Source organism: Hypanus sabinus, chromosome 10 (assembly GCF_030144855.1).
Source record: "Hypanus sabinus isolate sHypSab1 chromosome 10, sHypSab1.hap1, whole genome shotgun sequence".
NCBI lineage: Eukaryota > Metazoa > Chordata > Chondrichthyes > Myliobatiformes > Dasyatidae > Hypanus > Hypanus sabinus.
Genome location: NC_082715.1, coordinates 80,740,279 through 80,753,699, shown reverse-complemented (window position 1 = coordinate 80,753,699; position 13,421 = coordinate 80,740,279). Strand labels below are relative to the sequence as shown.

General features: G+C 45.5%; 1 protein-coding gene across 5 annotated transcripts in view; it reads right to left on the bottom strand.

The window, feature by feature from the left end:
• selenol (selenoprotein L) overlaps window positions 1–13,421 on the bottom strand; it is a 50,279-nt gene that overhangs the window by 31,447 nt on the left and 5,411 nt on the right. For 2 of the 5 annotated variants that reach the window (XM_059982209.1, XM_059982211.1), the window contains exons 1-4: window positions 9,173–9,199; window positions 8,832–8,954; window positions 8,045–8,176; window positions 1,108–5,591 (exon numbers count right to left, since the gene is read on the bottom strand). In XM_059982209.1, coding sequence (XP_059838192.1) covers window positions 1,108–1,348 — 241 coding nt within the window. In that variant the 5' untranslated portion in view covers window positions 1,349–5,591; window positions 8,045–8,176; window positions 8,832–8,954; window positions 9,173–9,199. Of the gene's footprint in view, window positions 1–779; window positions 1,038–1,107; window positions 5,592–8,044; window positions 8,177–8,800; window positions 8,955–9,172; window positions 9,288–10,295; window positions 10,421–11,403; window positions 11,450–12,074; window positions 12,129–13,421 lie in introns of those variants that run through there. The other 3 variants (XM_059982213.1, XM_059982210.1, XM_059982212.1) reach the window with 3 other exon arrangements.

Sequence of the window (13,421 nt, the reverse complement as noted above, 5' to 3'; positions counted from 1 at the left end):
CACTATCTTTTCTGTAATTTGACCATAGTTTCTGCTGTTTCTTTGTCCACCCTGGCTCACTCTGCTCATCTTAATTCATACTGTTACCCTGTGGCATCTTTTAGGGATACAGACCCTCTCAGCACAACAAGACCATGATGCCCAATTGCACCCCTGCGACTGATTAACCTTCTAACCCAAACGTCTTTGTGGGAGGAGCCTGGAGCATCCAGAGGAATCCGACATGGTCTCGGGGAGGACATACAAACTCCTTACAGATAATAAATAATACTGGCAATCAGTATTAGCTGCAGGTTTCTGTATTTCCCCTGCCAAGCTCTGTGTGACAATGTTCTCAGTGTCAATTATCAGCAGGGTCAATGGAGAGTCAATATACAGTCCATTGCCATAATTAATCAGTTACTCGTGCACTGTCCATTCCCAGTGCCCAAGACCAGTCCCTGCTCAGTGGCAGTCTATGCCAGAGCTTAATGCCAAGTGCCCAGTGACAGCATCTAGCAACAGATTACGTCCAGTCACTGTGGTCAGTGCCAATCTGTAAGCTGCAAAATTGGCCAGGGTCCACCTACGCCCCAGAGGCAGAGTCCCATAAAGGTGCCTCCAGCCAATCAACACCCAGTGACTGCACCCTGTTGAAGTAAGTGCAGTAATGGTTTGATCCAATGCCCAGTGTCAGCCAATGGCTTGTGACAGTTAGCTGGTAGCAATCAATGCCCAGTGATTGAGTGCCAGAATAGTTCATTATATGCCCAGATCAAGCTGGTGCATGGCATTATTACCCTGAGTCCAGAGGCCGTCACTGCTGTGTCAGTTTCCACTAAGGGTGATTCAGAGGCAGTCAGTCAGAGCACGATGCCAGTCAATGCCTCATGACAGTGTTCAGTGAGTCAGTATCCAGCGTGAATGCTGAGACAGTCGATGATCAACGAGTCTCTAAGCTCCCCGATAGTCTGCCCCCTGCGACAGTGCCCATGGAGCCGATGCCAGTGAAGGTTAGTACCCAGGACCCAGTTGCCACCGCCCAGTGACAGACAGCACTCGCGTCCAATCAGCAGCCGGCGCCCCGGAAGCCGGTGTCCGGTCAGTGGTCAGTCCCGAGTCCCTCACCTTCCCAGATGAACTGGCCGCGGGTCCGCTTGCCGAATTTGAACCAGAACCTGTCGGCGCAGCGCTCCTGCAGCATCACCTCGCCAAGCCAGAAGGAGGGCTCGTTCACCGCGCTGCTCGCCGGCTGCATCGGCACCGCTCGCTGCGGGTCCCAGTGCCCCAGCTCCGGCCTCGACCCGCACACGAACAGCTGGGCATCGCGGTCGGCCAGCCTCACCACCACCCCGAACCGCAGCAGCATGGCGAGTTCAACGCGGGCTGAAGGGTCACTCCAGCGCCGCCCTCCTCACTGAACCCGCTCCACGGCCAATGAGCTGAGAGGGAAGCTCGGCCGCGCACCCAAAATAACCGGAGACTCGGGGAGATCACATTTCATCAATGTTCGGGGCATCCCCCTTCCAACTGATCTGGATTCTCCAAGCTCCACACAGACCGGTTGGGACTCGGCTGGTCAGGCAGCATCTGCGGTCGGGAGTAAACAGTTGGCGTTTCGAGCCGAGACCTATAGAACCGGGACTCGGGTTATTTCTTTGAGAATTTGTATCCGGTACTCCCGCTGCGGTCTTCTCGTCGGTGAGACTAGACAAGGTCATTTGATTCCAAACTGTAGCTGTGATAGCAATGCCACTCCCCACATCTGAACCCTGAAACATCCAGCTCCCATCGCTGCCCGTGTGACAGGCAAGTCTCTGTATTGGCAACATCGTAGTCCCACTAAGTAAGTTCATTACCCTTCCGGATACTTTCTTGTATTAGACACACTTTAACTCATCCCACGGACTGGGATGTTTCGAGGATAATTTCTATTTTGGACTTTCCGGTGGAAATTTTAAATACAAAGCTCAGGATGGACAAAAATATTCTGTTCTCTTAAACACGTCTTTGCTATTTGCCCCCACCACTGTGATAGCACTCACCTCAAAGTAAAGATTTTTCTCCTGTCCCGTTGTGATTGAATTGGTGCCTGTCATAATATTTTCAACCTCTAGATACACACACATAAGAAATACGAGGAGTAGGCCATCCGGCCCATCGAGCCTACCCCACCATTCAATAAGATCATGGCTGATCTGTCCATAAACTCAGCTCCTTATACCTGCCTTTCCCCCATAAATCTTAATTCCCCTACTATGTAAAAATCTATTTAACTGTTTCTTAAATATATTTATTGAAGAAGCCTCAACTGCTTCCCTGGGCAGAGAATTCCACAGATTCACCACTCTCTGGGAAAAAGTTTCTCCTCATCTCCATCCTAAATCTTCTCCCCTGAATCTTGAGGCAATGTCCCCTAGTTCTAGTCTCACCTACCAATGGAAACAACTTTCCTACTTCTATCTTATCTATCCCTTTCAAAATTTTGCATGTTTCTATAAGATCCCTTCTCAAGTCTTCTGAAATCCAGAGAGTATAGTCCCAGGCGACTCAGTCTCCCCTTCATCCCTGGTGAACCTCCTCTGCACTGCCTCCAAAGCCAGTATATCCTTCAAGTATGGAGACCAGAACTGCACACAGTACTCCAGGTGCGGCCTCACCAGTACCCTGTATAGTTGCAGCATGACCTCCCTGCTCTTGAATTCAATCCCTCTAGCAATGAAGGCCAACTTTTCGCGATTCATGCACAAGCATTCCCAAGTCCCTCTGCACAACAGCATGCTGCAATCTTTCACCATTTAAATAATAATCTGCTCTTCTATTATTCCTTCCCAAGTGGATGATCTCACATTTACCAACATTGTATTCCATCTGCCAGACTTTGGCCCACTCACTTAACCTATCTGTATCCCTCTGCAGACTCTCCACATCCTTTGCACAATTTGCTTTTTCACTCAGTTTAGTGTCATGAGCAAATTTTGCTACGCTACGCTCAGTCCCCTCTTCCAAATCATCAATGTAAATTGTAAACAGCTGCACCGACCCCTGCAGCACCCACTCACCACTGACTGCCAACCAGAGAAACACCCATTTATGCCAACTCTCTGCCTTCTATCGGTTAACTAATCCACTATCCACGCTAATACACTTGCTCTGACTCCATGAATCCATATCTTTTTTACAAGTCTCTTATCGAATGCTTTCTGGAAATCCAAATATATGACATCCACCTGTTCTCTTCTATCCACTGCACTCATTATGTCCTCAAAGAACTCCAGTAAGTTTGTCAAACAGGACCTGCCCTTTCTGAATCCATGCAGCGTCTGTCTAATGGAACCTTTAAATGTTTCTAAACCACTCCTTTCTAAATGTTTCACCACTTCTTCCTTAATGACAGCTTCAAGCATTTTCCTGACTACAGATGTTAAGCTAATTGGCCTATAAGTTGCCCGTCTTTTGCCTACATCTTTTTTTAAGAAGTGGCGTGACATTTGCTGTCTTCCAATCCGCCAGGACCTGCCCAGAGTCTAGAGAGTTTTGATAAATGATTACCAATGCGTCTGCTATAACCTCTGCCAATTCCTTCAGCATCCTGGACACATCCCATCAGGACCAAGGGACTTATCTACTTTCAAACCCTCTGGTATCCCATCAGAGCTTAAAGAGCCTGATAGTCAAGCTATTGAGTGTTGTGCTGGTAGGTACCACAGTATCACTGGGAGCTGTGTACCTGCGAGAGAGAGGAGAGATGTGTGGGCATGAGAGGGAAAACAACAGAGTGAGAGATGGGGCGGAGTGGGGAGAGACCTCCACGTCCGAAATGAATGGTTTTAAATACAAACTAGTGAATGAGCCACATTTTTGTCCCGTACAAAGGTGTTTATTGCCTTGACCATTACAGAGGTTGGTTTGTTGCACCCAAATCCATTGTATTCGATTTTCATTTTAAAAAATAATTCCATCCTTCACAACCTGTGCACTTTCAAGATGATGCTCTGTTTAGAGGTGAGGCCTCTGTCTGTTCTATGGTCACATCGAGTGGTGCCATTCAGATAATCTGAGTGATAGTACCACTGTCATTCACATAAAACAGGCTGAGACCCGACCCCTTCTCATTGCTCTCTACCTCCCACCAAACACTCACATCCTAACCACAACAAGATGGAAAAAAATAACCAAACTTCTCAAGGCTAATCGAAAGAAAATTTAACTCATCCTTTCCCTGTGAGATTCTAGCGCACAGAGAGAATAGGTCATAGGTTAAGGGTGAAAGGTGAAATACTTAAGGGAAACCTGAGGGAGAACGTCTTCATCCAGAGGGTGGCATGAGTGTGGATGGGGGTTCAATTGTAGCATCGAAGAGTAACTTGGATGAGGGAGGTTTGGGTGTGGGTACATGGGTCCAGGCAGAAAGAGTTCAGTACTGACTAGATGAGCTGAAGGATCTGCTTCTAAGACTATCATGTTCTACATTTATTTTTCTGGAAGTATATCTCTTCCTCTTAAAACCTTTAGGTATAATACAGAAGAACTATTCTGAAGATACTTCACAAACAAGAGAAGATCTGCAGATGCTGGAAATTGGAGTAACACCCAAAATGCTGCCTGGCTGGCTGAGTTTCTCCAGCATTTTAGGTGTGATACTTCATTCCAATTCATCCCAGCCATTCCACATTAAGGGTCAGATGATCACTCCGGATGTGTGATTTTGCCTTGCCAACCCCAACCTCACTGCACCAAAAACACCCAACTGATATTCCACCATAGCCTGTGAGCAGGTGATCCTCCTTGCCCAGTTACTGAGGAAGCAAAGTCAATCCAAACCTGTTATGAGGATAGGTCGAACCAAACTAGGGCCCTTCTCTCGGGAGGAATGGAGGATGACAGATAAATTGATAGAGGTGTACGAAGTGAAAAGATGCATAGATTGAGTAGCCAGAGACTTTTCCCCAAGGTGAAAATGGCTAATATGAGGGAGCATAATTTTAAGGTGATTGGGGGAAAGTATTGGGGGATGTCAGAGACAAGTTCTCTAACACAGAGAGTGGTGGGTGCATGAAATGCCCCACCAGGGGTGGTGGCAGAGGCAGATACATTAGAGACATTTAAGAATCTCTAGGATAGGCATGTGAATGATAGAAAATCGGAGGGTTATGGGGAAGGGAGGGGTTGGATCGATTTTAGAATGGGTTAAAGGGTTGTTACAACATGGTGGTCAGATTAACCTGCACTGTGCTTTAATGCTCTACGTCCAGTTCGACACACAATCTTCTCTTGAATATCTGTGGAGCTCCCGTTCCCACTTAGAGCCAAACAAGTCAATGGAGAAAGCAGAACTCTTGTTGTATTAAGGCATTAGGCTTGTCACTTATCATTTGCATGTTATGTTGTCTTGTAAGGATTAGTTTAGCAAAGAACAGGAATATAGAATCAAGATTACTAAAACTACAGCTAAAAATTTTTCCCTTCCTGCAGCTTCTTGTGACTCTACACAAACAACTTTATCTCATGGCTTTCAGTATTTCAACCACGCCAGGTCGATCAGTTGGGTTGGCACATGGGTGGAAGAAAATGATGGTCCCTTGTTGATTCAATCCAAAGTCACCACCAAGCTGTTGGGGAAAAAGAATAAAGACCCCTCTGAATTTAAGAAAGATTAAAGATATTTGTCACATGTACATTGAAACAGAGTGAGATGTGTTGTTTGTGTCAATGACCAACACAAAAGCTGTCCTGGTGGCTGCCCATAAATGTCACCATGCTTTCCAACAGCAACATATCTATAACTCACTCACCCTAACCCAAAGTTTTTGGAATGTGGGAAGAAACAGGGGCACCACGAGGAAACCCACACAGTCACGGTGGGAACGATCACGCTGGAACCATAAACTGCTGGTACAGTACACAGTAAAAGCGAAACAATGTCCCTCCAGGACCTGGTGCTACATGAAACAACACAAAACTACACTAGACTATGTGAGATAGCACAAGGCTACACTAGACTATGTAAAACACCATAAAAACTGTTCTAGACTACAGACCTGCACCAAATAGTGCAGGGCATTACAATAATTAATAAACAAGACAATAGGCACAGTAGAGGACAAATTACAATATAATAATAAATGATGTAAATATCAGTCTAGACTCTGAGTATTGAGGAGTCTGATGGCTTGGGGGAAGAAACTGTTGCACAGTCTGGTCATGAGAGCCCGAATGCTTCGGTAGCTTTTGCCAGATGGCAGGAGGGAGAAGAGTTTGTGTGAGGGGTGCGTAGGGTCCTTCACAATGCTGTTAGCTTTGCGGGTGCAGCGTGTGGTGTAAACGTCTGTAATGGCGGGAAGAGAGACCCCGATGATCTTCTCAGCTGACCTCACTATCTGCTGGAGGGCCTTGCGATTAGAGATGGTGCAATTTCCAAACCAGGCAGTGATGCAGCTGCTCAGGATGCTCTCGATACATCCTCTGTAGAATGTGGAGAGAATGTGGGGTGGGAGATGGACTTTTCTCAGCCTTTGCAGCAAGTAGTGATGCTGCTGGGCTTGCTTGGCTGTGGAGCTGGTGCTGAGGGACCAGGTGAGATCCTCCGCCAGGTGAACACCAAGAAATTTGGTGCTCTTAACGATCTCTATCGAGGAGCCATCAATGTTCAGCAGAGAGTGGTCACTCCATGCTCTCCTGAAGTCAACAACCATCTCTTTAGTTTTGTTCGTGTTCAGAGACAGGTTGTTGGCTCTGCACCAGACTGTTAGCTGTGGAACCAACAACCCGTCTCTGAACGTGAACAAATTCCTGTGGGAATTGAACCTTGACTGGAGATTTCTGCCACTGTAAAGCATTACACTAACAGCTATGCTACTGTGAACCAGTTGGCAGTTTGGGGAGGCTCTATAATGCCTGTCAAAAGTACCCCCAGAGGACTGCTGTGGACTCTGCCTGTCCAGGACTGGCACTGATATCCTTGGTGTCTGAATGAGAGCAGATCAGATGATGCTTGTATACTCCTTATGCTTCGTTCTCATTGCACTTGGGCATAAGGAGTAAAAGCATTAGACCAAAGTGACACCAAGTTCTCAATGAAAGAAAACTGAAGAGTACAGCACAGTCCAGGACCTTTAACCTACTCCAAGATTAATCTAACCCTCTATCTCTCACATCGCCCTTCATTTTTCTATCATTCATGTGTCTCTTAAATGTCACTAATGTATCTGCCTCTAACACCATCCCTGGCAGCATGTTCCATGCACTTCTCCCACTCTCTGTGTAAAAAAACCTCCCTATACTTTCCAACAATCATTTTAAAATTATGCCCCCTTCTATTAACTATTTCCACTAGGGAAAAAGTCTCTGGCTGTTCACTCTATGTATATGTCTCTTGTCATCTTGTACACCTCTGACCCTCCTTCGCTCTAAAGAGAAGAGCCCTATCTCACTTAACCTAACCTCATGCTCTCTATCTAATCCAGGTAGTCATGGCTCTTGCCCAACTAATGAAGACCAACACACCAGATGCCTCTTATCTACCCTATCAACCTGCATGGCAGCTTTGAGGGATCTATGAATGTGGAGCCCAAGATCCCTCCATTCTTCCACACTGCTAAGAATTCTGCCATTAACACTACTCTGCCTTCACGTTCAATCTTCCAAAGTCAATCACTTCACACTTTAGTGAACAGAACTCCATCTGCCACTTCTCAAGCCAGCTCTGCATCCTGTTGTAATCTACAGTAGCCCTTTACACTACTGCAAACCTGTTTGCCCATTTCCCACTTCTTAATCAGTCAATTATATATATTTTTTAAAAATCACAAAGAGCAGATCCCCATGGAATAACACAAGTCACGGACCTCCAGGCAGAATAGGTCCCATCTATTGTCACCCTTTGCTTCCTGTGGGCAAGCCAGTTCTAAATCCACGCAGCCAAGTTTCCCTGGATCCCATGTCTCTTGAAAGGTCATATCATCTCTCAAATGCTGATTTAAAACATCAAGGACATTCTGGGGAGTGGGACAGAGGTGTGAATGAATTATTTAACCAGTTGGTTGATAACAGGCACTGAACTAACCTGGTGCACATCATCGGGGTGGGTTTTCTTTGGTAAGAGCCGATTGCTGACTATTTGTTCAGCATAATAAGTAATCATATCGATATTCCAGACCTTCTGAATGGACACTCCCAATCCAAACGCATGATACAACTGGAAAAGACACAGACAAGATGCCCATTTTGACTCAGGGCTCACTTGCTATTTTAATATAATAACTTAATTTCCTGATCAAATCCATCCATATTCTGTGGAGGGGAATAAAGAGTCGGTGCTTTGGGCTGAGACCCTTCATCAGAACTGGAAAGGAAGAGGGCAGAAGCCTGAAAAAGAAGGTGAAGGGAGGGGGAAGAGGACAGGCTGGCAGGTCAACACGTACAAACAAGCTGGAGGAACTCAGCAGGTCGGGCAGCATCCGTGGAAACGAGCAGTCAACGTTCCGGGCTGAGACCCTTTGTCAGGCTGGCAGATGTTTGGTGAGACCAGGTGAAGGGGAAGGGGATGGAGGGAGGATGGCGTGAGAAGCTGGGAGGTGATTGGGGTAGAATCACTGATAGGAAAGGAGAGGATGAGGGGCATCAGAGGAAAGTGAAGAGAAGGGAAAGGGTGAGAGGGGAGCCAGAATGAAAAATGGAAGAAGTGAAAAGGGGAGGGGAAGCAATTACCAGAAGTAAGGGAGATTGGTGTTCACGCTGTCAGGTTGAAGGTAGAATATGAAATGAGGAGCAATTCGGGAAACTCTAAACGAGTTGGCACTGGCATGGTGGGTCACATTACCTACTGCCCTGCTGCAGAAAGTACAAATCACCTGCCGACTGGGATCCAGCAACATGTCATAGGGGCACTTAGTCTCCTGAAGCCACTGAACAGCTCCATCCTGACACCCAAACGCGATCAGCAAGACCTTGAGGGGCACAGCATCGAGGCAGCTCTGTGTGAAACACAACACCATCCTCTCAATAACTAAACCTACTATAGATTCAACCAAAAAAAAAACCTTGAAGCAAAATTCACAGGACCCATATTAATACAACTGATCTAACATTGAGGTTGCCTCTGTTAGACATAGCCACAGAACTTAACACTGTGCATTGCCTTAAGCTGATCTAAAGGATTCTCTGGGAAGGCGACAAGGAACGGGAGCCATACCTGGCGTGCCTGCAGCTCTGCCAGGTGATCTCGTCATGGGAGTCAGGCAAAGTGCCTGAGCAGGACCAGCAGCAGCTTCTTCTCATCCTGCAGGAACTCACCGAGTTGAACTTCTCTGAAAGGCAAACAGGAATGAGGAGAAATTAGAAACCCAGCCTGGTTAACCCACTGAGCGCTGGACTTATTCAGAGGGATTTCATTCTGCAGGACAGGACCACATTTGTACAACAGAGCACCTCAAGGGAGCAGTGGGGAAAGGATCAATGGAGGAACTAGAACAGTACAGTTTAGGACAGGCCCTTGGCCCACAATGTAGTGCCGACACTTTAGCCTACTCCGAGACCAATCTCACGGTTTCCTCCCGTGTAGCCCTCCATTTTCCTTTCATCAATGGCCTGTCTCATGTACCTGCATCTACCGCCATCCCTGGCGTTCCATGTACACTTAACCCTCTGTGTAAAAAAAACCTACCTCTCACACTCCTCTACTTTCCAGCAATCACTTTAAAATTATGCCCCCTGTACTAGCCCCGGGGGGAAAAAGTCACTGCTTGTCCACTCTCTCCCTCTTAATATCTTATACACCACTATCAAGTCACCTCTCACTAATCCAAATTGAAAAGCCTAAACTCGCTCAACCTATTCCCGTAAGACATGCGCCTCCCACAAGGGTAGAGGGACTGAGGAGGTGGGCTGATGGAGTGTTAGACCTAATTGGAAAGGTGTGATTATGGGGGTAGAAAATGGGAGGCTGCACAGGGCTGAATGGCCTATTCACATTTGTGATTGCTTGAGTATAGTTTTGAACATTTACTTCTCTTCAACAACTAATTAATAGCATGAAACACAAAAGGCTTAGATGCTGGAACCTGCTGGAAGAACTCAGCAGGCTGGGCAGCAACTGTGGGGAAAAAAAAACAAATTGTCGACATTTCAGGTCAAATTCCCGGACAATTCCTTTCCACCCACAGATCCTGCTTAGCCTGCTGAGTTCTTCCAGCACAGTCGTTCGTTGTAACTCAGATTGCCAAGTCATAAATGGGATCTTTGGGCAGCTGAGTCAATTTACCCGGAGTATATCCGGGATTGCTACCTCATGTCATTGAGAACGTACAATCATTTACCTTTCAGTTCTGACATCAGTGAACACAAGGCTTCCAGGCACCTGTGTCCCCATTGTCAGCTGGGCTTGGAAAGAATGAGCTTTCAGTCGGTCATCCATATCACCAAGGAAATTGTTCCACTCCGCCTAAGGATTACAGATCAACTTAATTTGTCACACATCAAATCATTTGGTGAAAGTCGTTGTTTGCAGCAATGACACAGTCCGACAGACAACGTGCTGGTGGGTAGCTTTCAAATATCACCATTCTGCCCACCATTCTCTAACCCTAATTGTTTGTCTTTGGAACTTGGGGGGAAACTGGAGCACTCGAGGAAACCCACACGGTCACGGGGAGAAAGTACAAACTCCCCACAGGTAGCAGCAGGTATTGGACCAAGATCGCTGGTGCTGTGTTGTCTGGGATGCCCACCTCCGGTAAATCCAGAAGTGAGGTTGGAAGCAGGTTTAAAATCCACCCAACCCAGATCCATCCTCTTTAGGACGTTGAAATCCACATCCTTCTGGGAAGAATCACTGTCAACCAATCTTCCAAGGTCTGGCACTAACCATTACACCCCTGTGTCACCACTGCAGTTTCATTTGTCACAGGCAGTAGCCAATAGCTATTCTGTTGTGGGATGGGCCAGTTTATAAGTTTAATGTTAGTGGAAACAGATTTTGTACCAATGTTAAACATGACCAGTAGAATCCAGGCACTCATACAAAGTGCAAACAGCTCCCTCCTTTGTTCCAGCATTCACCTGCGGACTTTGTGCCCATACCACCAATCAGTGGGGACAATGTCAACACCAGCCTGACCATGGCACCCAGAAAAAATCTTCAACTGAAGCAAAGGTCAAGTAGGGGCAACACTGTGTGATTTTAACCTAATCTGCCTCTAGGCAAACCAGCACTGAACACTGAATTCAGCCCTTTCATACAAACTTTACTCTCCAGTGAAGTTGATCTAGGGCTTAGGCATGGAAAACACTTTCCACATGACTGGACTTAGGATCACCTTGACAGTTGTAACATCTAGTGAGATGTTACGTAGAAAAATGCACATAACTCTACATACAGACTATGTTTGCGACTTGAGTAACATACAACATAATAAGCAGAATTACCTCAAACTCCAGTAAGTCCTCGACCTGATCCTGTACAGAGACAGAGCTGTTGGATACAAATAAATGTACGGGTTTAGCGGCCCAAAGGGTTTTTGAATTTATTCCTCCCCTATCCCAACTTGAAAGCCATCTGATCTCTACAGTAGATTAATGGGGGGGGGTGATGGAGGAAGAGGGGAGAGGGATATACAAAGCATCAAGAGTTATGGCACCAAGGCATGTGGAAGGAAGCAAGATGCAGGTCAGCCATGATGTCTCTGGATTGTGAAAATGTTTTGAGAGTCTGAATGATCTCCTGTTGCTGCAAGACACGGTATAGGAGCAGAATGAGGCCATTTGGCACATTAAGCCTTCTCTACCATTAAATAATGTCCAATTCTTTGTCCACCCTATTCTCTCATCTTCACCCTGTAGCCCTTTGCCCCCTTACCAATCCTGATGCTGTTAATACACCCAGTGACTTGGCCTCAGCTATCTGTGGCAATGAATTCCACAGAATCCCCACCCACTGGCCAAAGAAACTCCTCATCCTGTTTTAAAGCAACATCCTTTTATTCTGATGCTGTGCCCCCTGATCCTATGTACATTCTCAACAGTCCTACAGAAACAAAACACATTCTAACACTCAGAGATTTACACCATTAAATATAACTGCTCAACCTGATACTTACTGGTAAAACCTTTTGAACAGATCTTCAGTATCACTTCGCTTCTGCACATGCAAACTTTAAGGGGGAAGAAAAGTGTCTTGATTAGTTCTAATAGAAAAAAATATTCAGGCTGATTTTTTAATCTATTGAGATTTATATTACAGTTTGTAAATAGTTTGACTTAGATACTCAATTACTTAGCCTTAGTTGGGGTTTTGTCAGTTACAAAATTGAGCTTTTTGGCCATCAGACTAAATGCTATGTTTGGCATAAGCCAAACACTGTACATCATCAAAAACACACCATCCCTACCATAAAGCACGGAGGGGCTACATCATGCTGTGGGGACGCTTCATTGCCACAGGGCCTGGAAGGGTTGTGAAGGTAGAGGGTAAAATGAATGCAGCAAAATACAGGGAAATCCTGCAGGAAATCCTGATGCAGTCTGCAAGAGAACTGTGACTTGGGAGAAGATTTGTTTTCCAGCAAGGCAATGACCCCAAGCATAAAGCAAAAGCTGCACAAAAAAAAACAAAGTTAATGTCTGGGAGTGGCCAAGTCAGAGTCCACAACCTAAATCCAATTGAGAATTTGTGGCTGGACTTGAAAAGATCTGTACACTCATGACCTCCATGCAATCTGGCAGAGCTGGAGCAGTTTTGTAAAGAAGAATGGGGAAAAATCACAGTGTCCAGATGTGCAAAGCTGATAGAAAATCTATCCACACAGACTCAAGGCTGTAATTGCTGCCAAAGGTACATCTGCTAAATACTGGCGTGAAAGGGGTGAGTAATTACGCAAACAATTATTTTGCATTTAATAATTATAATAAATTTAGACCAATTTGAAAAAAATTTGTTTTCACTTTGACACGCAAGCGTGTTTTCTGTTGATCTGTGTTAAACAAGCCAGATGAAATCCACCGTGATTCAATGTTGTAAAACAATAAAACATGACAACTTCCTGGGGGGGGGGGTAAAAATACTTCTTATAGGCACTATATATTAAAGCTGTAAAATGGTCTGGAAACTACTAAGATTGTGGGCATAAATATGTATTTTGAAGTGCTAAGTTCAAAGTAAATTTATTATCAAAGAACATACACCATATACAACTCTGAGATTAATTTTCTTGTGGACATTCACAGTAAATACAAAAAACACAAATTAATTGGGTTTTATAGAAACATAATTGCAATGGAAGATAGAAAATACCCTGTCAAAAGAGCAATCTTACAATTGTTATGGGGGAATCTCGATATGCATGCAGATTGGGAAAGATCGGGTAGGTGCCGGATCCCAAGATGGGGAATTTGCAGAATGCCTTTGAGATGGCTCTTTCGAGCAGTTTGTGGTTGAGCCCATTAGG